General features: G+C 41.5%; 1 protein-coding gene across 3 annotated transcripts in view; it reads left to right on the plus strand.

Annotated features, from left to right (window-relative positions):
* Ptpra (protein tyrosine phosphatase receptor type A) overlaps positions 1-27426 on the plus strand; it is a 111439-nt gene that overhangs the window by 7056 nt on the left and 76957 nt on the right. Inside the window, exon 1 of one of the 3 annotated variants that reach the window (XM_076570640.1) lies at positions 9300-9335. The exons of the other annotated variants lie outside the window; for them this stretch is intronic. Coding sequence (XP_076426755.1) covers positions 9315-9335 — 21 coding nt within the window. The 5' untranslated portion in view covers positions 9300-9314. Of the gene's footprint in view, positions 1-9299; positions 9336-27426 lie in introns of those variants that run through there. 3 annotated transcript variants of the gene reach the window in all.

Consider the following 27426-nt stretch of genomic DNA (forward strand, 5'->3'; position numbering starts at 1 on the left):
TTGATCTGTGGTTTGATTTTACAGACTTAGAATGCCATTGTAATTTGTAATGCCATTGTAATTTGTCCCATCTTAAAAAAAAATCTCATAATTTTACATATGAGGAACTTGTAAATAGGATTTTATAATCTGATAAAAAAAAGTCTTTAATCTGTTTCTTTAAAATTTCTATGTAATGGCCGGGCGTTGGTGGCGCACGCCTTTAATCCCAGCACTCGGGAGGCGGAGGCAGGCGGATCTCTATGAGTTCGAGGCCAGCCTGGGCTACCAAGTGAGCTCCAGGAAAGGCGCAAAGCTACACAGAGAAACCCTGTCTTGAAAAACCAAAAAAAAAAAAAAAAAAAAAAAAAAAAAAAAAAAAAAAAAAAAAAAAATTTCTATGTAATGATATAATGAAATAAAAGACCTGTGCATTGATCATCAATAACAATTAAAATCATTTAAGGAACTTCAGAATGATGGGTCAAACTAACAATCATGATAAACCATACCACCTCCAAAATTGACGTAACTAAACTTTACTCCTGTGTGTGACAGGATAGGAAAGACATGACATCATTCATGAGGATTCTTGTTTCCTCCTCCACCAGTTAAATTAAAGACGAAGTTTTTGGATATAACAGTTTATAGAATGTTATTAATTATGATGTGAGAAATACTATAGAGCAAAGTGAGCCTAGTGACTTGAAATGTATGCCAAGAGAAAAGGAGAGGAATGGCTACATATTTAAAAGATTAGACACCAGCTAAATGTAATGTGCAGACCTTATTTATATCTCCACCACCGTAAAAAGTCATTTTTGAGACTCTTGGGAATAACTTGAGTAGCCCTCAAATATTAGATGCTTTTTAAAGGATTTTTTTACATATGATAATAGTATTGTTATATTTAAAAAGAGACTATTTCTGTCTTAGAGATAAGAGCTCAAGTATGAAATAATATGTCTGGATGTGGCTTTAAAATATTCGGTGTATCTGGAGGATTATAGATGAGATGAGAATTGCCCTATATTGGTAATTATTAAAACTGAGTAATAGGCATTGGATTTGTGCATTTGTTCTTACAGGTTCACATACATGTACACACGTATGTGGAGACCAGTGATCAGTTCGGGTGCTCCTTGAGTGTCCGGGACATTTACAGTTTTTTAATTTTGCATTTATTATTTTGTGTGTGTACACTCATGTGCTGTGGCATGTGGGTGGAGGTGAGAGCACAGCTTGTGGGAGTTGCTGCGTTCCTGCACCATGTGTGTCCTGAAGATCCAGCCTAGATTGTCGGGCTCGGCAGGCAGCAAGCACTGTTACCAAATGAACCGTCTCACCACTCCTCACCTTGTTATTTGTAGAAGATTTTATTTGGGGGATTGCGTGTATGGACCACCATACCCAGATGTGTTTGTGTGTATTGAGTACAGATGGCCAAGGACGCCAGAAGAGAACATTTGCTCCCTCTGGAACTACAGTTAGGGGTGGTTGTGAGCCAACCAACATGGATACTGCAAACTGAACTTGCATTCTCTGCAAGAGTAATACGTAGTTTTAACTGCTGAGCCATCTCTCCACAACCCCAACATGCACGCGCGCGCATGTGCGCGCGCGCGCGCACGCGCGCGCACACACACACACACACACACACACACACACACACACACACCTTGTTTGTTTGTTTGTTTTTAATGTGTTTTAAGACAGTCTTTCACCAGCTTGACTTTATTGTGTAGTCCAGGCTGTCTGGCCAGTGAACCCCAGGGATTTTCCTTCACCTCCCATCACTGGAATCGTAAGTGTATACCACCATGCCAAACTTTTTAATGGCCTCTGGCAATCAGACTGAGGGCCTCATGCTTGCCTGGCAGGTGCTGGTAGATAATAGTCCAAATGAAGAGTTTTAATAGATTTCAAACCCATTTGTTAAAAAGTAACATCTTCTAATTAGTTGTTAGTTATTGCATCAGAGAAAAGTGGACATTTGCTAAACCAATTCATTTATTTATTTTTGTGGTTCTGGAATTCTTTTATATTTTAGGGCAAGGGAAGATATGAGATGGGATTTAGGTGTGTAGCCCAGGCTGATCTGACTTTACAATCTTCCTCCCTCAGCCTCCTGAGTGCTGGGATTGCATGTATGGATCACCATGCTCAAATGTGTGTGTTGGGGGGGGGTATTTGTGTTGCTGTGTGCATGTGGGTCTTCAGAAGTCAACATTGGGTGTCTTCTGCACTCCATACCATTTTTAATCGTCTCTTACTGAACCTGGAGTTCACAGATTGAGCTAGGCTAGCCAGCCAGTGAGCACCAAGGACCCGCCTGTCTCTCTTTGCCCTCTCAATGCTGAAATTACAGACATGTGCCACTGTGCCCAGCTTTTGACATGAGCACTAGGGATCCAAACTCAGGACGTTATACTTACGTGTTCTGTGGCAAGCACTTGACTCACTGCGCCATTCCCTCAACCCTCTGTCCAGAATTAAAGCAGATTGTTTATGTGACTGGACGGTGGGAAAATATCACATCATAGAGCTCCTGCCTTTTGGAACCGTGCTTACTGTTGTCCATTATAACCAAGTGTTGACTGGAAATCGGACTGCTGCACTGCTTTGGTATGAAATACTAGAATGAGAGCTGTAAAAGGATGGCGATATAGTTTAGTGGTAGAGTGCTTGTCTGGCATGCACAAGGTCTTGGGTTCAATACCAACAAGGAAAGGAGAGAGAAAGAAAAGGTAGGTTCCAACCATCAAGAAAAATATTTGGTTTCATGGACCACATAAAAAATTTTAACTTTATTTTTGTTATTACTGTGTGTGTATGATGTATGTGAAGAAGGGTACACATGCCACAGCACACATATCAAACAACTTTGTGAAGTCGATTCTCTCCTTCCTTTACATGGGTTCTGGGATTTAATTCAGGCCATCAGGCTTGCATAGAAAACACTTTACAGCTTGGAGGCTCACACAAAAAACATATTTAATTTTTTTTTTATTTTATGTGAATGGATATTTTGCCTGCATGTATGTCTGTGCACCCATTGCATGCCTAGTGCCTGTGGAGGCCAGAAGAAGGTGTCAGATACCCAGGGCATCAGACCCAACTGGCAACTGCATTTGGAACTGGTTTAGTGTGAAGGCATGCTGTTGGAGTTGGGACATATGATTAAGTAGTAAAAGTGTTTATAGTTCCATATTTGGGGGGTCAAGGGGTGGTGGAGCATGCCTTTAATCCCAGCACTAGAGAAGCAGAGGGCAGGCAGATCTCTGTGAGTTCAAGGCCAGCCTGATATACAGAGTGAGTTCCAGGACAGCCAGGGCTATACAGAGAAAAACCCTCAAAAAAGAAGAAGAGGAGGAGGAGGAGAAGAAGAAAAAGAAAAGAAAAGTTGCAGATTTGGGGCTTTGGAGGAGAGGATTATTGGTGAGTCTAGCTTCTGTGTGGAAGAAGAAATTGAAATCCAGCTGTTAGGAATTGTGCGTGTGGTTTCCCAACATCAACTGATGAACTGATACTGCCCATCGGTAAAGAGAATGCCTTTCAAGTACTGTTGATGGAGTGATGGGGACAGTCCAGGACTTCGAATGGTCGACGGCTGCATCTGTTTCTGTTTCCCTTGTTCTCTTTCTGTCTCCAGTGATGCGCATGCTTCTCCCACCTTGCAAGGAGGGAGGCCAGTCAGTCATTGGGTGCCTTTGCCCGAGCCTGTACGTGGCTGCCCTCCAGAGTTCCCTCCTCTTGGCTGGGCCTTCTCATTTTGTTCCAGGACCTGGGTTGACAGTGGCTCCCAGGTAGAGCTTCTCTTTCTCAAGTCCGAGTGTTAGCCAGAGAGGGTTTCCCGAGTCCTCAAGTCTGAAACCCCCATAGTTGAGAGGCAGCAGCAGCCCAGCGAGGTTGTTTGTGGCCCGAGATCTTGCTTCTAGTTTGTGGGTTCAAGAAGATCCGTTTGTCTCCGTAATGAACATTCAGTACTATAGTGTTTCTGGCAGTAGTTGTCACTAGTGAGTTTCTAGGGTGAGAGTGGGACATTCAAAACAGGTATAACACATGGTTTGGGTACTGTTTTTTTTACTAATTTTTTACATTTTAAAATTATATACATGTTTCAGTAATTAATGTTTGTTTATGTTAAAATATGTAGAGATTTATAGTAAAAATCATTTCTCTTGCCCCCAGCCTCCAACTTCCCTTTTACAAAAGCATCCTTAGGAGTTTGGAGAGAAAGCCCAGTCAGTCAAGGGCTGGCTGGGCAAGCATCGGGAGCTCAATTCAGTCCTCTTGAATCCCGGTGGAAACGCTAGGCGCGGTGGCACATGTTTGTTACCCTGGCACTGGGGGGCAGAGACAGCTGGGTCCCTGCTGTCCTACAGATTGCATACCACCATTCATTCTTAGTTCTCAGAAGTTCTGCTTTGAAGGAGCTCTCATGGGGCAGACAGTGGTTAGAGCAGCCAGTTGTGTGTGTGGATCGGATGCTGGGAGGGGCTTTTGTGTGGAGAAGGGCTGTAAATTAACTTAGTAAAGTGGCAGTAAGAGCCGGGTTTTCTTTAGTCTTCTTTGATTGTAGTTGTAAACAGTAACTGTGTAGAAATGGGGAAACTCTTATTCTTTTTCTGTATTTTGTCTTCGCTCTTTTAAAAAATGTCAAAATTTCACGGATGAATTCTTCCAACCCCCTTAGTCATTGACTTGGTCTTCCCTAGCTGTTTCAGATGCATTCATTTATTTATTCATTCAAGTCCGGCGAGCACAGCCAGTACTTGCCCTGTGGGACTGAACCACCTTCACACAGTCTCCTGAAGAGTTGAGCAATCTGACTGGAAGGAGTTAAACCTGCAAAAGCAGCAGAGCAGGTTCTGTAGGGCCAGTGGTTTTCGTTGGCTAGACTGGACCGCCAACACTTAAGAACACATCCTAAACCTAAAACAGTATCAGTACCACAACTTTGATGTACTTTGTTTTATTACTCACAGCTTGTCTCCCCGGGTTGTAATGTCACTCAGCTTTGGAGGACAGTTTTACCATCTTGAAGAATCAAGGTTATTGGATGGAAAAGACAGGGCCATGGTTACAGTAATGCAGTGGTTAGGGGTCTAAGACTGAGAGGAGAGCCTGGGTGCTCTGATTATAGCGATACCTTGACTCCAAGGGTGGCTCTGTGTATATAGTGTCTTGAATGCGGCTAGTGGTTGTGCTGTGTGCTTAAATGATCACAGAAACTGCCTTTTTTTTTTTTTTAATAATTTTAATCTTCCTGGTTTTAACAGAGGAAAATGTAGAAAGGGTCAGGGAGGGAAAGAAAGAGACAGAATTGGGTAAACTAACAAACTATAGCATTTACATCTAGAACAGGCTTCCACTACATGGCACACTATCCTTATCCTTACCTCTCTGGTCTCTCCTCATTCCCCTCAGGCCGTTTTTCTTTGACCACTCTTGGGCTTACTAAAGTCTATCCACAGCTTCATGTTTTACCATACACATTCTTGGAAGGGCATGAGTGTGTCTATGGTTTCATGTTTCTTGTGAATTAGAGGAAAAAATTGTCCTTAGATCAGATCTGGTTGATAAGCAACAACCTGTTTGTTTTCCCCATTGAGGCGTTTCCAGACGCCTGCAGCAGACTCAGGACTGACCTGTTTCTAATCTTTGTCTTGGTGAATAGAAGAACCCAGCAGCTACACCAGAATGTTGAATGTTGTTATTCATAGCATTGGTAGTATGTTATGGTTTTGTCTCTCAGATGTGCCTGCTTTGGTCCATTTCTCATGTCCCTATGACTCTCACATCAGTCTGCAGGGAGATAGCACTTATACATTCTCTAATCATTATTTCTTCCTTCTTCCATGTTCTTGATTACATGCTACCTGGAGAGATCTTTTTGGTTTCATGATCTAATCATAATACTTCATGTTTTAAAGTCTAAACTTGTTAACAGAGCAAGCCTTTTCTTTTTTTTTCATTCAACTTGCTTTTTTTAAAAATTTTTTTTAACAGTTTTATTCAAGTGTTCTAGTTGGTTTCTGTTGCCGTGATAAAACATTCTGGCCAAAAGAAACTTGGAAAGGAAAGGCTTTATTTAGCTTACCCATTCACAATATCGTCCATCACTGAGGGAGCCAGGGGAGGAACTCAAGCAGGAACCTAGAGGCAGGAAGTGAAGCAGAGAGCATGGAGGAGTGCTGCTTACTGGCTGGCTTTCCATGGCTTGGTCAGCTTGCTTTCTTGTATAACCTAGGGTCCCCTGCCCAAGGCTGGCACCAGTCACAGTGGTTGTACCACATCAATCAGTCATCAAGAAAATGCCCCACAGACATGTCCACAGGCCGGGCTGATGGAGGCAGTTTCTCAGCTGAAGTTCTCTCTTTGCCAGGTGACTCCAGTTTATGTCAAGTGACAAAAGCCAGCACATGAGAGATAATGATATGCATTAAAATGTATATGTTAATGTGTACAGTTTGATGAGATTTACCATGTGAAACAGGGCTGCCATCACCACAATCATTGCAAAAGACCTATCTATTACCTGAAAATTTTCCTGTGTGTCACTTCACTTTTTAATTTTTACTTTTGTAGTAAGAACACATAATACAGGATCACATAATATGTAAGAACACATAATATGATGCCATACAGTATTGTTGACTGCAGGAACTATGCTGTACAGCATCTGTCTATAATCAGTTGGTACTGTAAACTTTCAATGAAAGATGAATTAGTCCCAGAGCAGAAGCATTTTATTCACTTTTTACGTAGCACAATATCTCACATAGCCCTTTTAGCATTCTACAAAATCAGATAGCAAAACCGAGAATGTCTGCGCTGGGTCTTGAACTCATGTCTACCCAACTCCAGAGTTATACTTGTTCTACAGTACCAGGCCTCCTACAAGTGGACTGAATGGAAGCCCCTATAGAGAAATTCATTTGGACAAAGGATCCTCCCTGCAGATGTGGTGTTAAGATGGAATTATTTTGAATTACTCTGGTGGGCCTAATTCAAGTACCCATATAAGAGACATACAATACACACAGGTATGTGAAGAAGGGAGCAGTATTTGAGTTTATCAACATTTATTTTTTTAAAAAACAGATGGTCTGGCTGTGTAGCCCAGACTGGCTTCAAACTCTGTCCTCTTGGCTCTACTTCCCAAGTGCTAGGAGTATATAGATAGGCATGGGCCACTCACCTCAGCTTCAAACTGTTTCCTCGCTGCTCCAAGTCTGATCTCAGTGTTGGTTCTGTGTTTCTTTCTTTCTTTTTTAAGATCTCTTCACTTTATGCTTACGAGTATTTTGCTTGCATAGAAGTATGTGCACCACCTGTGTGCCTGGTTCCCACAGAGGTGAGAAGAGGGCATTGGATCCCTGAAACTGGAATTACAGAGGATTGTGAGCTGCTGTGTGGGTGCTGGGAACAAAGAACTCAGGGAGAACAGCCAGTGCTTTTAACTGCCGAGCTCTCTCTAGTTGGGTGTACTTTTCTTCGTCATGTTACTTTATCAAATTGTGTGGTAGTCTGTATACTTGTATGATAATCCATACAACATATAGATTAAACGTTGGTCTTAGAAGGAATTCTGTGGTCTACAGTTTCCTGATACATAATTTTACTGAGGCATGGGTTTACATTATTTGTGCATTGAGGTTGATGGTAGCAGAACTGAGTTCACTTACTGTTCACATTCACTGAGCCTTGGTAGCTTCACTTAAAGGACTAAAACTTTCTGTATGAAAAGTAATATTTAAAAAGAAGCCATCCAAAGCATTGTGCACCACACCTATAATTCTAGATCTTGGAAGGCTAAGGCAAGAAGAGTCCCATGGGTTAAAGGTTCCCATGGGCTAAACCGTGAGAACTTATCTTAAACAAACAAAAGCCATACATTAATTCTGTTTGTATATACTCCTCCGGATTTGAAGTTTGCGGCCAGGCCTGGTGGCCTATCCCAATAATCCTAGCTCAGGAGTCTGAGGCAGGATGGTTAATCCAAGGCCTACCTGGCTGTGCAGTAACTGCAAGGCTAACCTGGCCAAGTTAAAGCAAGAGAGAACTGGAGGTATTTTTCAGCTGTAGAGTACTTTCCTGGCATACTCAATATTTAGTCTCTACCAGAAGAAAGAAAAGATTTTGAAGGAATCTTGGGTTGCCAGACTAGATTCAAATCACAAATGCTGCCCAGCAGTACTTGAACACTTTGACTTTTTGAATTTAATGGTTTTTTTTGTTTTTTTTTTAGCTAGGATCTTGCTATATTAGTAGGCGGGCCCCAGACTTGAACTTCCCTGTCTTGGCCTTCTGAGAGCTGGGATTGCAGGCACGTGCCACCTAACCTCACCTTTCTTTCTTTCTTTTTAAATTTTTTATTTATGTGTATGGCCTGCAGACATGTGTCTGTGCACGAGGTGCATGTCTTGAGCCCGTGGACGTCAGAAGAGGGCACCAGGTCCTCTGGGACTGGAATTACAGAGATGGTTTTGTAAGCCACCATGTAGGTACTGGAAACCAAACCCAGGTCCTCTGCAAGAGCAGTAACCCCTCTTACCTACCTAGCCATCTCTCCAGACCTCCGATCTGGCCTTTCATGACTCTTAATATCAGCATTTTGTTAGTTTCTTTCTTTCCTGTGCTGAATTGCTCTCTTGAGAACAGAGGTATGGGTCTTACTTGTTTTACAGTTTTTTTTTTTTCTTTATCTCAACTCTAATATGGTAACTAGTAAGCATGAGTGAGTGGTTGTTGAGTGAGAACCCTATTGACCTCACCCCACCCCCACTGTAAGACAGAGTGACCTAGTACTCTTTCCTTTTTTTCAGTTAAGATCTCAGTAGCCCAGGCTGGCCTAGCACTTATGATTTTTGCTGCCTCCGCCTCCCCAGTGCTAAGATTACAGGTATAAGCCACTGCCTGGCTTGAACCAATACTCCTTTTAAAGGAAACAACATGACCTAATAAGCATGTCGTTTCCTGGTCAGGACAACTTTTGGAAAAGATAGTTGTAGAAAGGTTTTTAAGTAGTATTTAAAGAAAATTGGTAGATAGTAACTTGCTACTGAAAATGACTTTGATTTTGCAGTTGTTCGTTCTAATATTTTCAGATAGTAACTTAGGAACGTGGTTTTGGGTTTTCAGTCCCGCTCATTTGGTCCATTGCTATGGACCTTTGGTGAAGTGTGACTTCATGGCAGGAGGGGCTGCTTATCTCATGGCAGCCAGGAAGCAAAGAGAGAGTGACAGAGTCAGAGACAGTGCTCACATGTCTGCCCTAGCCTTTCTTCTTTCTTCTTCCCCATTGTTCAGCTGGAGCCCTAGCCTGTCAGATGGACCCGTACACCTCTGTGGTGAGTCTTTTTTCCCTTGGTTGCTACCGTGGCAGTGATCTTGGAAACACTCTTATAGCCACACCTAGAATTGTGCGTCCCTAACCTCCCAGGTGTCTCTCAGTCCATTCAAATTGATGAGATAAACTGTACCTCTCTTAGAGTGCACTGATCTCTTGCTTATAGCCTTTTCAGCAAAAACAAAAACTAGAAAACTTCTTACCTCTCCACCTCTTTTACTTTTGGTTTAGGGACCATTCACTGTTAAGCACCTAAGTGTCATGTTCCTTTGGTCTTTTTCTCAAAGAGGAATAGTTCCTCAGTCTTCTTTTTAGTAATTTGACATTTTTTTAAAGATTTGTTTTCATTTCCTGTGTATGAATGTTCTGCCTGCATGTGCACCTGACAGGACTCCCTCAGAGGACAGAAGAGGGTGTCAGATCTCCTGGAACTGCGGTTCTGGACAGCTGTGAGCCACCATGCAGGTGCTGGAAGAGCAGCAAGTACTCAGAACCACTAAGCCATCTTTCTAGGCCCTGATTTGACTTTTTTTTTTTTTTTAAGTAGTCTAATTATTTTGCAGAGTTTTCCTACATCTGAGTTAGTATGATTCCTCTAGAATAGATTTGAGGATTTATTTTGATTTATTTTATTTTTGGCTATGCATGTATGTGTGTATGTGCATGCGGGTTTATGCATGTGTGAGTGCAGGTACCCATGGAGTCCAGAGACGTTGTTGGATTGCCTGGAACTGGAGTTACAGGCAGTTGTGAGAAGAATCAGGCTCAGGTCCTCTGCAAGAGCAGTGCTTGCTCTTGAGCGTTGAGCCATCTCTATCCCCTCGAGAGGAAATCAAGATGATACATTTTAGGCAGAATACCACAGACATGGTGTGCTTGTCACCGCATTATACCAGGAGGCACATGTCCATCTGTGCCATTACAGGTTATGTTCAGTTTTATCACATGGTCAAGATATTGTCTGGTAAGCCTTTGAAAAGTTAGCTGAAAATTATTTTTGTGCTTATTGATAAGTAAATACTCATTTTGTGGGAGTGACACTTTGAGGTTTTGTAAATTGCCTATTTCAAATTCTGACCAACAAATTTTAGTATTCATTGAAGATTTGTGACTGAATCTATTATTACTATGGTGGTAGCCAGATGGCAAATTAAGAAACAAATTCATCATTCTTCATTCATCTGACATTTCCTACAAGAAAGAGCTTTCACTTTATCTTTTAAATTTATAAAATTACCAACATGCTTTCCTATTTTGTTTTATTGCTTTTTAAACTTACTTTGGTGATCAAGTTGTCCTAGATTTAGCCACTGGTAACCTTTCAAGCTTGTGTCCTTTTTTTTCATATGCTCATATTTTTCTTTTTGGCATAACATGATTTTTCATTTCATCTTGTCCTGACTCAATCATTTTTTTCAAGGAACTTTGGTTCTTTTTAGAGAGTCTCTTTAGGCGTCAAATCTGAGCACTACAAATGCATCTTACAATGAGGGTGTGATTCCCTTACACCTTGAGTCCTGAACTACAATTTGCTTTTGCTGTTGTTGAGACAGGGCTCACTTACTCTGTAACCTAGGCTGACTTAGAACTTGTAACAATCTGCCTGCCTCAGCCTCCAGGTGTGAGTCACCACACCTGGCTATGAGATTGTTTTATTAAATTCTTGGGATCTAATTAATAGGGGTAACGGAGTAACAGCCCAGGCCAACACCACTCAAACTTTATTATTCCATAGTTTTCCAGCAGCAGGATGTACACCATGCTGTGCAGGACCAAATGGAAAACCACTAGGATGGTCATAAGGCGAGGAGCCAGAGACAATCATGAGTGGAAATCATGTTCCTATAGTGGTGGGAAGATGTTGGGTCCGTGTGTATGGGAGTATTGCAGTTTGATTTGTGCATGCCCTCAAAAACAAGGATGGTATGGATAGAAATAACTTTGCTTCTAACTTTGGCATCTGCTTTCAAGGTGCCAGATGATGAATTACAAAATATTAAGATTATTACAAATAGATATGCATGCTGAATATACATGTGCATATAAATAAACACAAACACCTGAAAGCCATTTTTCACAATAATACCTCTAATTCCATTCTAACCCAATGGAATTGTTTCTTTTTTGTCTTTCCACTTTTTCTGACTTTGACAAATATGTCTCTCATCCCTTTCACTACATCCCATATAGATACCAGTCTTCTCTGTCTATAAGGCAATATCATTGGCCACCCCACAGAATACCCCTCAAGTTTGATAATCTAGTCTTACATACAATCTTTACCTATCAATCAATAATCAAGAAAATGCCCCACAGGCATCTTCACAGGCCAATCTAATGGCAATAATCCCTCAGTTGAGGTCCCCTCTTCTCATGTGTCTCTATAAAGTTGACAGAACCAATGAGCACAAATCCCTGGGAAAGATTTGGGGTTTGGGGTTTGTCAAGGCAAAAGCACAGCTCTCGTTTCAAAGAGGAGAAGAGAGATCATTCACTCTGGAAACACAGATTTAGGTTGCCCCAAATTTCATGTTCCGACACAGAAGCAGATTCATCAAGTTTTTATAGTAACAGAACAAAGAAAGTCTTAAGTCAGGGCACTTTTCAAATAGTTTGGTAGAAACTTAAAACAGAGGAGATTCTCAGCTGTAGGCTTAGATGCTGTCTGAGAGCATTCTTAGCCCTTTGGTTGGTAGACCTAGGGTTTTATTAACTTAATATGTTCAAAGGTTTGTTTTATCCAGATGTTAGGTTTAACTTTGTTAGTGGCAGGGTGTCAGGTCTGACACAGAGGGGCACAAGGAATAGCTATTTTGTAAGCTAACGATAAATTTCAATCAGGCCAACCTGAGCTACATGAAACCCTGTCTTAAAAAAAAAAAAGACAAAAAGAAGAATGTAAGTGAGATGAATGCAGTATAGCTTATGTTAGGAAATACAGGTACTTTGGTGAGTATATTAAATGATTCATAACCTGGAAAAATCTTCCATTTTTGACATTTCACAATGTCAAAAGGAAACAAAACACCTGAAACAAAAGGCCCTTCCAGAACATGCAAGGGTATATATGAGTTCAGATGTTAGTAGCATGCAGTTGAACAGGAAAGGTGCTAAAAAACTAGTAAACATTTTCCTTATTTAGATATGACTCATGAAGTTTTTATTAGAACAGCTTATATTGCTGTTCTTTTAAAGACTGAAACAAAAACCACGAGCCCCTCCCCTGTGGTACTAATTTGAACTTTTCCATTAAGCACCACACAACTTTCTCTGCAACTTGGCTTGGGACAGGATGTTTGCCTATGGTTGTCATGTGCATAGGCACATTAGACCAAGTTAAATTATTCTAAAGCGCTCGCTCTCTCCTATCCCTTTCTTAATTGAGGGAAGCAAAATGCTGGTTTCCAAGGATACACATTCTCTCTTGTGCTGGTTTCAGATTGTTGTCGTCATGGAAACTAGGCTAGTAAACTCATTCTTGGCAGCTGGTGGCATTGGTCTGATCTTTTCTTTAAAATGCATTACAATTACAATTTATAATACTACATTTGGGGAAGGTTAATGCTTTGTGATTCCATGTCATCCTTATGGAGATCAGTAATGTTGATTTAAGCGAGTCGGTTAAATAGTAACAAGTGGCTAAATGAAACCTCAGTGATATAACTAAAGATGACTATATAATTTAAACGAAGAATTAATATTTACTCTATTTATTGTATTTTATTTGTATGTGCACATATATGTGCACATACTTTTTCATGTGGTGGGGGGTGCACACGTGCATGTGCACACGCTAGAGGTTGATAAAGGGCATCTTTCTTGATTGCTTTTCCACTTTATTCATGAAGCAGGGTCTTGATCACACCTAGAGCTTGCAGGTACAGCCATTCTCCTCCTCTTACCTAGGTAGAAATGATTGCCATGTCCATATAGAGTTCATGGAGGCTTATAACAGTAGAATGTCTGGTAGGAACTCTTTCAGATAACCCTGGCTGCCTCACCTGAAGCCAGGGTAGTCAAGGTGTCTATGGTGTTTAACCTGGCTGCTCCTGGTATGAGGGTAGTAGTCCAAGGGCTGTTTGACTGACAGTTCTTTTGCTCAAGGAAGCCAGGACAGTAAGGGGGAATCCGGCAGCTGCCAGCTAGGGAGTCAGGCTGCTTCATTCTCCTCCATCCTTATTGATAGGGAAATGAAAGAATATCAGGAGTGCTGACAAGAAGAAGTTAAAGAACATATCATTAACACTAATAGTGGTTTTAGCAGTGCTTACCACGGCCCCATACCCTAGGGAGAGATGAGATCTCATATCTGTCATACCCTTATGTAACATCTTTTCCATAATTGTTGGTGGGACCTGTAAATATGATGGAATTTTACTATAATGACTGTGTTGTATTGCCTCACATTAAAGGAATTTTACCAATGTAACTAAGTTACTAGTCAGTTTGTTTGCGATTGTCAAAAGGAGGAGTATACAGCTGGGTCTGACCTAATCACATGAACCAGAAGTCAAAATCACAAGAAGTCAAATAATTTTAAAAATGAGAAGGATTTGATGAAAGGAGATTTTCTTCATGGCTTTGAAGATGGAGGTTACATGGTGAAGGACTTCAGACTTTTTAGGAACTGAGAATGGCCTCAGGCTGAGAAGTACAGAAATAGGGACCTCGATCCTCCAGCTGCAGTGAAGGGAGTTTTGGTACATAGGAGCTTGGAAGAGTATCCAGAGACAGGGGAGCTTACGGTTTGGCAGACGTGTCGAATTTATCTTTGTGAGAACCTAGCAAAGAATCCAGCCATGCTGTACCTAAACTTCTGATATCTAACTTGATGGTTATTAGGTAGTGTATAAAATGAATACACTCTCAAGATGATACTTTCACTTACTAATTTAATTATATTTTTATTTTATTTGTGTGAATGTCTTGCCTGCATAATGCCTGAGGTGGTCAGAAGAAGACATCAGGTCCTCTGGAACTGGAGTTACCAGTTGTTGTGAGCAACCCCACGGATCCTGGGAACCTAACCCAGGTCCTCTGCAAGAGTAGCAAGTGCTCCTAACCAGTGAGCCATCCTTCCAGCCCGTTCTCTTGTGTTTATATTTGTCATAGCATACTATCAAGTTCATTGTCAAGTACCCTTCAGTTTCCCTTTGTCAACATAGTATTGGTGTTCTCATGTGTATTTCACAAACACTTAGGTATTATATACGTACAAACATAGATCTGCTGGAAATCCAATTGAGATCGCACTTAATATATAGATCAGTTTGGGGTTGCTGCCTTTGCAACAGTTTTGAGGGTATTTGTGTGTTGTTTTGTTTGAGGTGGGATTTCAGGATGCAGCCCAGGCTGGCTTAGAACATATGATCCTCTTGCCTCAGCCTCCTGAGTGCTGAGATTACAGCCTGAGCCACTATGTATGGTTTGAGTCTTTTGATCCATGGAGAGATTGAGTTGCTGTTTATTTAAGTCTTTAAGTTCAGCAGCCTTATAGTGTTCTGCATACAGGTTTGCATGTCTGTTGCATGTTTATCCCTAAGTACTTTGTTCTGTATTATACATGGTATTTTTTATCTTAATTTCTTTTTTCTTTTTTCTTTTTTTTTTTTTTGTTGTTGTTGGTTTTCAAGACAGGGTTTCTCTGTGTCGCTTTGCGCCTTTCCTGGAACTCACTCTGTAGCCCAGGCTGGCCTCGAACTCACAGAGATCCGCCTGGCTCTGCCTCCCGAATGCTGGAATTAAAGGTGTGCGCCACCACTGCCCAGCTTTATCTTAATTTCTAACTGTTCACAGTTAATATATATACTGTTGCTATTTATGTATATTTATGCATTGACCTTGTGGCTTTTGATAAACTTATTCTACTAGATTTAATATTTTTTAAATTTTTCTTGGGCACTGTATATGGTATATGCATATGTATGTCTTTATGTGTCTGATGTGTGTGGTGCAGGGCTGTATATGGTATATGCATATGTATGTCTTTATGTGTCTGGTATGTGTGGTGCAGGGCTGTGTATGGTATATGCATATGTATGTCTTTATGTGTCTGGTGTGTGTGGTGCAGGGCTGTATATGGTATATGCATATGTATGTCTTTATGTGTCTGGTATGTGTGGTGCATGGCCAGAGGTTGATTTCCAGCATCATCCCCATTGCTTTCCACCTTTTTTGAGACACTTTACTGACCCTGGAGCCATTTCTGCTAGTCTGGGTAGCCAGCAAACTCGTGGAATCCACCTTTCTCTGCCCCACCAGGTTTCCCTGGAAGAGTAATCAGTGTTCTCTGTTTTTTATGTTTTCAAAGTATGTTAGTATTTATCCAGCATTTCCAGGTCTTAGTAGCCAGAGTTTTAATTCATTTTCTAGACTGCTGTCTTACTAGCTAGAAAACAATTAAAGCTATGTGCTTTGGTGGTTAAGTTTCTTTATGAGTGTGCATGTCAGGTTTGTGCTGCAACTTCTTTTACCCTCATAACCATCCTTAAAGGTTGAATTTCATATATGGAAATACTGAGTATCAACTGAAGTATAAAACTACTTCCGTAGTCTTCTATTTAAAATTCTATTTTTAAACAGCAACTCCTGTTGAACAAGTAGACACAGAACCAGGTTTTCCTGTCTACTTTCCGAGGAAGCAAAAATTGCAGAAATTTTTTGAAGAACAAAACCAGTGGTTGCTATAGTAAGCCAGGAACTTCCTGTTAGTGGTTCTGTTGTAGGGAAAGGAACCGTTGCATGCCACTCTACTTTGCCACAGTTTTGTTTTCTCTCTTTGAAAGCTGGAAGCTGTGGGCTGCAAACAGATGGGTTCTTCCCATTTGGTTTCTGAAATAAATAACATTTGAAAATCCGTACTAGCTGTATACTTTGTAACCATTGTGATAGATTGGAAAGGAGCTCTGACACTTTCCATTCAGCTCCTGTAGGAGAAAGCCCTTTCTCTCGAGACTTAGTGACCTGCCCTGTTTAGTCTTTCTGCAGTCGGTGAGTGACAGCCTGGGTTGTAGAGTTGGTTTAACAGTTGAGTTTGGGTCTCTGGATCTGCCACCTGCCAGCTGTTTATGGACAGTTGTGCTCAGTATCACACACAGTTTCTTCATCTCTAAGATCTACAGAATGAAGTAGTTAAATAATGTGTGTGTCATAGTTTGGCAGGGTACGTACTTAGTGGTAGTTACTAAGATTATTACTGATCTGTTTAGTTGCCCCCCCCCCAGTGTGTTCTGCTTATCTCTATTGGTAATCAGCTACTCTTTTGTTTTGTTTTATTTTGTTCGTTTTTTGAGACAGTGTTTCTCTGTGTAGCCCTGGCTGTCCTGGAACTCTCTATGTAGACCAGACTGGCCTGGAACTCAGAAATCCGCCTGCCTCTGCCTCCTGAGTGCTGGGATTAAAGGTGTGCGCCACCTTCACCTGGCTAGTTGTCAGCTACTCTTTTGGTATTCTCAATTTTAACCAGACTTCAAAGTTCTAAGCAGAAGCAGCTGTGGAAAACAAAAATTCAGTTATTAAAGCATTCAATAATAATGACAGTTATCAACTGTGCTTAATAAGGAATATGCTCCATTTCTGCCTTGGCTTTTATTTTATACATTTTAAATTTTACTGTTTCTCTGGGTATAGTTGTTCATGTCTGTAACCTCAACACTTGGAAAGCAAAAACAGGATGATCTAGGCCAGTTTAGGCTATGTATGCGGTGAGACCCTGTCTCATAAAAATCGTTGTTGGTTTTCTTCTCCCTTTAACCTTGCCATCAAGTTCAAGAATAAGCTAAGCTTAAAAAAAAAGGCCAACATTAAAAAATATTAAAATTGAAGTGCTTAAAGTATGTACTGCGCAGCCACGAGGACCTAAGTTCATCTGCTGCTAGTTTTGCTTAGAGGATAAGGAATTGCTTTTGCAGTGTGTGTGCACTTGAAGGTGCCTGCATGGGGTAGGGGGAATGTATGTTGCAGGGGGTTCACATACGTATATTTGCCTGTGGAGGTCAGAGGACCGCCCTCGGTGTTATTCCTTAAGTACCTTCCACTTTTTGTGTGTCATTGGCCTGGAACACTGCCAAGCCAGCAGGCTTTAGGGATCCACCTGTCGCCACCCCCATCTCAGCATCATTGGGATTACATGTGTGTACCACCAGGCTCCGTCTTTTCATGTGGATTCTGAGGAGCCAAACTGTATGTGTGTGGGGTCATTTAACTAGAAAGGGTGGATAAGAGAAGGTGATGGACTGTCTATGACTTGAGAGCAAAATGGATAGCCGAACTGCAACAAAAGCGTTTGCCAGCTGAACTTCCCCAGCCTGGTTTTTGTACTTTTTAATGACTGGAAGAAAACCAAAGTAAGAGCAATGTTTTGGGCATGAAAATTACATGAAACTCAAACATCAGTGTACGTAGGTGGTTTTATTAGAATATAGCTGTGCTAAAACGTTATATGTTGTTTCACCTGCTTTTATACTATAACAGCAGAGCAGAGTGACCGTGACAGGCTGTTTGGCATACAAAACCAAACCTTTATATGTTAGTGATTGTTGCTGGCTTCTTGGATAGATGGTGATTCTAAATGTTTTAATTAGCATACAAACTAATTGATTACATTATGGCATTGCATGCATCTTTATCATTACACTTGGTTCTAATCCGTCCCCTTCTCATGCTCTCTCCAGTGCCTCCCTCCAAGTAGCTCCCTTCTGTTTTCATGTCATACAGACTCCTTTACCCTCTCTTTCCCTTCCTCCCTCAAGAGCTCTTTCTTCCAGCTCAGATCCCCTTTCCAGTTAAATCCAACACACACGTGCATGTGTACACACACAATCTAGGTTCTGTCTATGAGAGAAAACCTTTTACATCTGGTTTATTTCATTTAACATAATGATTTCTGATTCATCAGTTTTTCTGAAAATTACATGATTTCATTTTTTTGTGGCTGAATAAAATTTCATTGTGCATAATGTTCTATGTTGTATTTATCTATTCATCTGTTAGTGGACTTCTAGGCTGGTTCCATTTCCTGGCCATTGTGAATAGTGCAACAATAAGCATGAATGTGCAAGTATCTCTGGTATGTTAGCTTAAGAGACCTTTGAATACTCCTGAATGGTAGGTATAGCCAGGTTATAGGATAGTTCTATTTTTAGTTTTTTGGAAAACCTCATACTGATTTCCATAGTTGCTGTACAAAGTGGTCATTCTCACCAGCACTAGTCAAGCTTCCCTTTGCCAAAATCCTTGCCAGCATTTATTGTTTGTTTTCTTGGTGATAGCCATTTTAACTGAGGTAAAACAGACTCTGAAAGCAGTTTGCGTCTGCATTTCCCTGATGACTAAGGAGGTTGAATACTTTATCAAGTGGTTTTACTTCCTCTTTTGAAAACTGCATTCAGTTTGTTAGTCCCTTTATTTATGCAGACTTACTTACTTTTAGAGCTTTATGTTCTGGTGTTTTGTTTTGTTTGAGACACAGGGTCTCACTATGTATTCCTGACTGGCCTGGAACTTGCTTTGTAGATCAAGCTGACCTCAAACTCAGAGCTGCTGGCCTCTTCCTTCCAAATGCTGGCATTAAAAGCATGGACCAAGCCGGGCAGTGGTGGCACACGCCTTTAATCCCAGCACTCGGGAGGCAGAGCCAGGCGGATCTCTGTGAGTTCGAGGCCAGCCTGGGCTACCAAGTGAGCTCCAGGAAAGGCGCAAAGCTACACAGAGAAACCCTGTCTCGAAAAACCAAAAAAAAAAAAAAAAAAAAAAAGCATGGACCACCATACCTGGCCTTATTTTTAATGGTTTCTGTTTGTTTGTTTGTTTGTTTGTTTAGTGTGTATGGGTGTTTTGCCTGCGTGTATATCTGTATACCATGTTACCATGTGAGTGTCTGGTACGTGGGGAAGCAAGCTCAAATCCCCCAGAACTGGATTAACAGACAGTATGGACTACCATGTGGGTTCTGGGAATTGAACTTGGGTCCTGTGGAAGAGCAGCCAGTGCTCTTAACTGCTAAGCCATCTCCCTAGCACCTTACTTTAGTTTTTTGAGACAGAGTTTCATGTAGCCCAGGCTGGCCCCAAACTCTGTGTAGTTGAGAATAATCTTGAACTCTTGATCTTTCTGCCTTTCTCTCTCAAGTGCTGAGATTACAGGTATGAACTGCTATACTCAGTTTGTATGGTGTTGAGGACCAGACCCAGGATCTAGTGCATGCTAGTACCAGCCAAGTTAACATCCACAGCCAAGCCTGTTTATTTGTTTTGACTAACTTTGTTCTGACAGTTCCGTACTCATATATAATGCACTCCAATTATGTTCACCCCTCCCACCCACTCTTATCTCTGTCCTATCCTTATCAAACCCTCCCCTCCTACCTACAGTTTTCTTTCCCATCTTCATGTCTTTGCACTGAGTTTTACAAGGGCCATCTGAATGACCACAGGTATGGAACTATCCAGTGGAGCCTGGTGGGCTCAAGAGTGGGTACATATCTGAAGATAATGACTACTTCTTCCCCAGAACCCATCAGAGTTAATAGAGTTTTTTGGAATGGGAGGGGCATGAGGTCAAATTTTGTGTAGATCCACTCTAAGCCACCAGAGCTGTCAGGAGTTGATGACTGGAATGGCTGTGTCTTACCCAGAAGATGACATTTCATAGCCTTTCTCCCTGTCTGCCTCTTAGATTATTTTCACATCTTCATGATATTCCCTGAACCTAAAGTGGGCGGTCTAAATGTTCTGTTTAGAGCTGAGCATTCAGCTTTTCCTCATTCTCAGCACCTTCAACAGGCAAAGATCTCCGCATTCACTCCTTTCATTGTAAAAGGAAGCTTCTCTAAGTAATGCTGAAGGTGGTATTTGTCTGTGGTGTAAACATGGATGTTTAGAAGGCAGTCTAATGCCATGTCAGTTTATCTGAACAGCAGCAGTAAGCTCTACTGTAGAGCATATGACCTCCCTAGGCTTGTTTATTTAACTAGATTTGCAGTAACAGTTGTAAGTTTCCTCCTGTGGAGTAAGCCTGGAATCCAATCACAGAGCAGTTGGTTGCCCCTGATGACAGTTATACCACGATTGCAACAGTGGACATGTCTTACCTAGTGAATGCAGTTAGGACAGGGTTGAGGAGAAGCCTTCTTATTGTTGAAATGAGGGAGGGAACAGCCGGCCAGAGGCATCTGGAAGAGTCCAGAGCGGAAAGAGAAAGTAGTAGACTGAACATGGCCAGTAGACTGAATGGAGCCATAATGGGGAGGGGGGGCAGCCAGGAGGAGAGAGGGCCCAGAGAGGGACCCAAGAGCCAACAGCCCCAAAAGAGCTCGTGGCCAAAATGGCAGGTGTCTATAGGAATGAAAAGCTGAGGGAAGGAAGGCCTATGAGCTGGAGAAGTTTAGGGTAGCGGGCAGGGTGAGAAGAGCTGAGAGGAGCCACAGGTACTGAGTGGGCCTGGAGGCCAGCAGACACTTTGGTGTGGTAATAAGCACCACGTTAGCTATTTGTCTCTAGTTTCTTTTGGGCCTGACACCTAGTAGGTTGGTATTGTAGTTTGTAGGGTTCACAGCTAGGTGAGACCCTGATGCCTTTTCTCCCCTAATAAACTCCATAGCACCTTCCAGCATTACAGAAGTTAGTCAGCAGGGAAGCAAATTCCAGCTTCACTGTGCGAGATTTCTCTATATCATGGGATTTCTGTCCTTAAGTCATTATGTGCTGTATAACGCTAATTGATTTGTATATGTTGAGCCAGTCTTTCATCCAGAATAAAACTAAATTGGTCATGATGTATGATTTTTAAAATTTTGTATTATTTAATTTAATTTTTATTTTATTTTAGTATATGGGTGTTTTGTCTGCATATATACCTGTGTTCCACGTGTGTGTAGGGCCTGTAGGGGCCAGAAAAGGGCATCATATCCCCTGGAACTGGAGTTAGGGATTGCTGTGACTCACCATAAGGGTACTAGGAACTGAGCCTGTGTCCTCTGTAAAAGCAACAAGTACTTTAACCTCTGAGACATAGCCCCTCCCCCATTTTTCTAGACTATTATATGTTTTCAAAATATGTCCTAATAATTTTCTGTATTTGTTAGAATATGTAGTAATTCCCTTTTTTTCTTTTTCTAAGACAGGGTTTCTCTGTGTAGCTATGTGCCTTTCCTGGAACTCTCTCTGTAGACCAGGCTGGCCTCGAACTCACAGAGATCCGCCTGGCTTCTGCCTCCCGAGTGCTGGGATTAAAGGCGTGTGCCACCACCACCGCCTGGCGTAATTCCCATTTTTTACCTCTAATTTTATTGAGTCTTTTTGATTAGTTTGTCTGTGAGGTGGCTGTCAACCTTGTTTATTTTTTCAAAGAACCAACTTTTTTAGTTATTCTGTGTATTGTCCTTTTTAAGATTTTCATCATTGTGTGATGTGTATGTAGTCGCTGGCATGCGTGTGCTACAGTGAGCATGTGAAGTCAGATGGCAACTCTGGGAGTCAGTTCTCACCTTCCACCTTGTTGACGCAGGGTCTCTTGTCTCAGCTGCGGCTCTGCATATTCCGGGCTAGCTTGCCCATGGGTTTCTGGGCGATTCTTCTGTGTATATATTGTTCTTTTCATTGCCATCGTTAATCTCTGCCCTGATCTTTCTCATTTCTTACCACGTAAACCTTGTGCTGCATCATTTGTTTGTCTGTGTGTCTCTTTCTGTTGTGTTGTTTCTGAGACAGATTCTTACTGTGTAGCCCTGGCTGGCCTGAAACTTTCTATGTAGACCAGGTTGGCCTTGAACTCATAGAGATCTGCCTGCTTTGACTCCCAAGGGCTGGAAGTAAATATGTATGCCACCATGCCTGGCTGACTTTTTTTTTTCTTTTTTGGTTTTTCAAGACAGGGTTTCTCTGTGTAGCTTTGCACCTTTCCTAGAACTTGCTCTGTAGACCAGGCTGGCCTCAAACTTACAGAGATCCGCCTGCCTCTGCCTCCCGAGTGCTGGGATTAAAGGTGTGCGCCACCACCGCCCGGCTTGATTTTTTTAATATAAGCACTCATAACTGTCAAGTTTCCTCTTAGAACTGCCTTAGGTGTATTTTAAAATTTGTAGTAAGCTTTGCTTTCATTTTCATTTGACTCAAGAACCTTTTTAATTTCCTCCCGGATTTTCTTAGTGACCTTACTGGTCATCCAAGCATAAATTTGTTCAGTCTTTATGTTTGTATAGTTTTTGTAGTTCTTCTTCCCAGTGACTTCTAGTTTTATTGTACTATGATCTGACAAAATACAAAAAATTATTTCTATTCTTTTGTATTCGTTACGACTTGATTTGTCATTTAGAATGTACTCTGTTTTAGATAAGGATCCATGGGCCCCTGAGAAGAATGTGAGTCTTTTCTATTGAATGGAATATTTATGTATCTGTTAAGTCCACTTGATCTGTGGTGTAGTTGAATGGTTGTTGAATTTTAGTTTCTGTGACCTATCTGAAAATGGGAGTGAGATATTAAAATTGCCCAGTATTATCATGTGGCAGTCTGCCCAGCATTCTATGTCCATTAGTGTTTATGAAGTTGGTAGGCTCAGCATTTGGCACACACACACTTACAGCTGTCACCCCTTCTTAAGTAGTTGCTCTTCTGTCGCTGTAACAAAACACTGACAAGAACCGGTTTTAGGAAGACATAGCTTATTTTGGCTCAAGGTGCCAAGATACAGTCCATCATGCCCAGCAGCTTGAATTTTAGTTGATTCTGGATATAGTCAAGTTGACAACCAAGATTAGCTATCATAGCCTCTTACTTCATATCTTGTTTTTCTTTCTTTTTTTTTCCTGGTTTTTGTTTGTTTTGTTGTTGTTGTTGGTTGGTTGGTTTGTGTGTTTGTTTGTTTTTTGTTTTTCAAGACATGGTTTCTCAGTGTAGCCCTGGCTGTATAACTTGCTCTGTAGACCAAGCAGGCCTTGAACTCAAGGATCCACCTGCCTCTGCCTCTCGAGTACAGTGATTAAAGACACATGTCACCACCACATCATCTTGTTTTAACACATTTTTATTACATGTAAGCAGTAGATGATCCTTATGGGATACTTGGGTAGGGCAGAAATCTAACTAGTATTGCTAACATTTTAATTTTTTTTATTTCCCTATCAGTATACATGTAGTTAATATTCCGTGTGTTAGTTGGGTTCCCCAAGAAACAGATAGTGTGGTGGTGACACTGGAGAGAACATGTTTGAGTGTGGGAAGTGATCAGACTGCAATGGACACCTAGCAAAGTCTCTGCCTACCCAGATTGCCTGACAAGAGGGCAAGAGAGTGGACATTCCTGTCCCCTGCCTAGTCACTGGCTGAGGGTTGATGCTGAAGGAAGGTGTCTTCTGCTTAATGCTGAGGCAGATTCTAAAGAAGGGAACAGTGGAATGCTCTCAAGCTGATCATTTCCTCACAGCTGACAGCTCCTTTTGTGTACAGGAGGGGTATGTCATATGGATACATGTCTGTTCCAGTGTGTGTGGAGCCTGGAGGTCAACCTTGGATGTCATTTCTCAAAAGAGACAAGGTTTCTCATTGGCCTGGATTGCCACCCCTCAAGCACTGGGAATACATATAACCACCACATTTGGCTTTTCCACATGGGATCTGGGGAATCAAAGTCCAGTCCTCATGCTTAGACAACCAACACTATCAACTGAGCCATCCTTAACCTGAGTCCTTCTTTTTAAGAGTAATTGGGCCGAGCGTGGTGGTGCATACCTTTAATCCCAGCACTCGGGAGGCAGAGGCAGGTGGATCTCTGTGAGTTTGAGGCCAGCCTGTGCTACAGAGTGAGTTCCAGGACAGCCAGGGCTGTTATACAGAGAAACCCTGTCTCAAAAAAAAAAAAAAAGAGGCTTTGGTATCTTTGTGTCTCCAATTGTCACAAAATTTTGTGTCTTGCATTTTCTACTAACACATGCAGGTTATTTTGGGGTCCTCATAAATTTGTAAATGTATATGTAATATTCCAACTAGTGCTTAACTTATGTATCTGTCCCCTAGGTTTCTAAGTCTTCCTAATAATAAAAACATAGCAATAATGTTAATAATGAAGATCATTATGTAAGGCTTTAAACAAGATAGGATTATTTTATTTTAATAGATTCTCAGAAGTAAAATAGATTGAAGACTGTGAAGGTTTTGGGGACCTTTCATGTGGAAAGGGTAGCTGTTCATAGTGTTCATGTGTCAGTAAAAGGAGTAAGCAACTTGTGGCTTCAGGACCTCAACAGACTTTTTGTTCTTGTTTTAAATGTTGCTTCTGATGATCTTACCTCTGCCTCCCAAGTCTTAGGATTATAGGTGTGAATCAACATACTATGAGGTACTGGGGCCTCATGATGAACTGAACTGTACCCATGGCCCTCAGTAGCCTTTGATCGCTGTTTGTAAGTTGAAGGCTATATTAATTCAGTTCCCTGTCCAAAGGGGTCGGGGAGGATAATGGTAAGAATGAAGGCTTCAGAATCAGAGTCAGCAGATTCAGACTTTTGTCTTTGCAGTTTTCTTGTTTGTGACTGTGGGCAGGCATCTGGGCATCAGCTGTTCCCCTAAATAGTAAGAGTAATAGTTTCCCTCTCTCAGGGAGAACTGTCTGAAGTGAGTTAAATGAGGTGTAACATAGTAGAACACTTACTATGAGGTTGTATCTCATTGAACGTTTTTAAATGAAGGGGTTGTTGTTTCTGAGTTGTCTTAGTTAGGGTTTCTATTGCTGTCAAGAGACACCATGATCAAGGCAACTTTTTTTTTTTTTTAAAGATTTATTTATTTATTATGTATACAGTGTTCTGTCTGTATATATGCCTGGAGGGCACCAGATCTCATTACAGATGGTTGTGAGCCACCATGTGGTTGCTGGGAATTGAACTCAGGACCTCTGGAAGAACAGCTAGTGCTCTTAACCACTGAGCCATCTCTCTAGCCCCCCCACCCCAAGGCAACTCTTATAAAGGAAAACACTTAATTGTAGTGGCCTACAGTTCAGAGGTCCAATCCATTATCATCATGGTGGGAGCATGGTGGCATCAGGCAGACATGGTACTGGCTACATACATCTTGACCAGAAAGCAACAGGAAGTGAACTCAGACACTGGGTGGTATCTTGAGAATAGGAAACCTCAAAGCCCACTCCCACAGTGAACACACTTCCTCCAACAAGGCCATACCCACTCCAACAAAGCCACACCTCCTAGTAAAGCCACTCACTGTGAGCTTATGGGGTCCAATTGCATTCAAATTACCACGTGGGGGTTGTTGCTCTTCTTTGTTGTTGTCTTTTTTGTTTGAGATAAGATCGTGCTATGTGGGTAGGTCAGGCTGACCTCAAACTTGTGATCCTCTTGCCTCAAGCTTTCCAAGTGCTGGTATTACAGGTATGCACCACCACACATGACCAGGTATTATTTCATTAGGTATTTATTTGGTTATTTTAGTTGCCCATGAGTTGAGAGAGAACATTTAATCCAAACTTTCTAAAAGAAAAAACAAAAATTGAAGCTTTTAGAGATGCATAGATTTATCCTGGGTCACTTAGCCTGAAAATAGATTTCTAGTGCAGGGCTGAAAAGCCTTGATGTAGACATTTCAAGGCAGGAAAGTTCTTTGTTCTACGAGACTGTCCTGTGATTTATAAGATGGTTAACAGCATCCCAGGCCTTGACCTCCCCACATGTCAGTGACACATCCCCATGCCTTCATTTATGGTGATCAAAGACAACTTTAGACATTGCCCAGTGTCACCAGTGGCTAACGGTACACGAACAGCTCTACATCAGCACAGTCTAAGCTGTGAACAAGCAAGCAGTGCCAGAGGTCTGCCTGGAAAGGCCCGGTTTCTGTGGATGCAGTGCTCCTGAGCGCCTTAGTGGTCAGAGCTACTAAGATGGTACTGCACTCTATAGTTCCTGGAATTGTGAGCATGCCTTTAGGAGATAACATATAAGGGTGCTGACCTCCCCCAGAACAGCCCGTGGTATTTAAATAAGGCTACCTGATGTCTCTCATGCCCCTCTCTGGTGACAGTTGGCACAACTTGGGGGAGGTTGTTAAAACTAGTACCTGGACACGAGAATACAAATGTCGGTTCAACTGACTGCTTTCAGTCCTTTCAAGTATATATTTAGACCTGGAATTGTGGATCATACAGAAGTTCTGTGATCCAGTCATTATTTTGAGAGACTACCACATTGTTTTCCATAATGGGCGAACTAGTTTATAGTCTTCCCAGCCATTTGTTAATCTATTTTTTTTTAATGTGTATGGCTATCTCCTGCGTGTATGTCTGTGCATCACATGTATGCAGTATCCACGGAGGCAAGAAGAAGGCATTGGATCTCCCAGAACTGGAGTTACAGGTGGTTTTGAGTAACTAAATGGGTGCTGGGAACTAAACTCCAGTCCCCTAGAAGAGAAGCAAGTGCCCTGAACCACTAAATTATCTCTCCAATTATAGAATTATAATGACCTCCAGAATTCTAGATTATAAACATTTATAGTGTTGGACTTTTTTTTTCTTTTTGGTTTTTTGAGACAGTGTTTCTCTGTGTAGTTTTGTGCCTTTCCTGGAACTCGCTTTGTAGACCAGACTGGCCTCGAACTCACAGAGATCTACCTGCCTCTGCCTCCCAAGTGCTGGGATTACAGGCGTGCGCCACCACTGCCTGGCTAGTGTTGGACTTTTTTAATGAACTTTTTTTTTTTTGCTTTTTTATTTTTCTTTCATTGGAAATAGATTTTTTTCATACAATATATTCTGATTATAGTTTCTCCTTCCCCAGCTCCTCCAAGACCCGCCCCCATCTGAACCACACCCTTTCTTTGGTTAGAAAACAAACAGGCGTCTAAAGAATAATAATAAAATAAAAACAAACAAATCAGAATAGAACAAAACAACAAACAGAAGAAAAAAGAGCCAAGAAAAAAGCACAGAAAACACATACAGACACAGAGACACACATGTGCACACATAGGAATCCCATAATTTAAAAAAATAGAAAACCAGAAGCCATACTATATATATGCAAAGGATCTGTAAGGTTGTGGGGAGGGGAGCCCTGACAAAACATTGTGAGACAAAGAAAC

Source organism: Peromyscus maniculatus, chromosome 4 (genome assembly GCF_049852395.1).
Source record: "Peromyscus maniculatus bairdii isolate BWxNUB_F1_BW_parent chromosome 4, HU_Pman_BW_mat_3.1, whole genome shotgun sequence".
Lineage (NCBI taxonomy): Eukaryota > Metazoa > Chordata > Mammalia > Rodentia > Cricetidae > Peromyscus > Peromyscus maniculatus.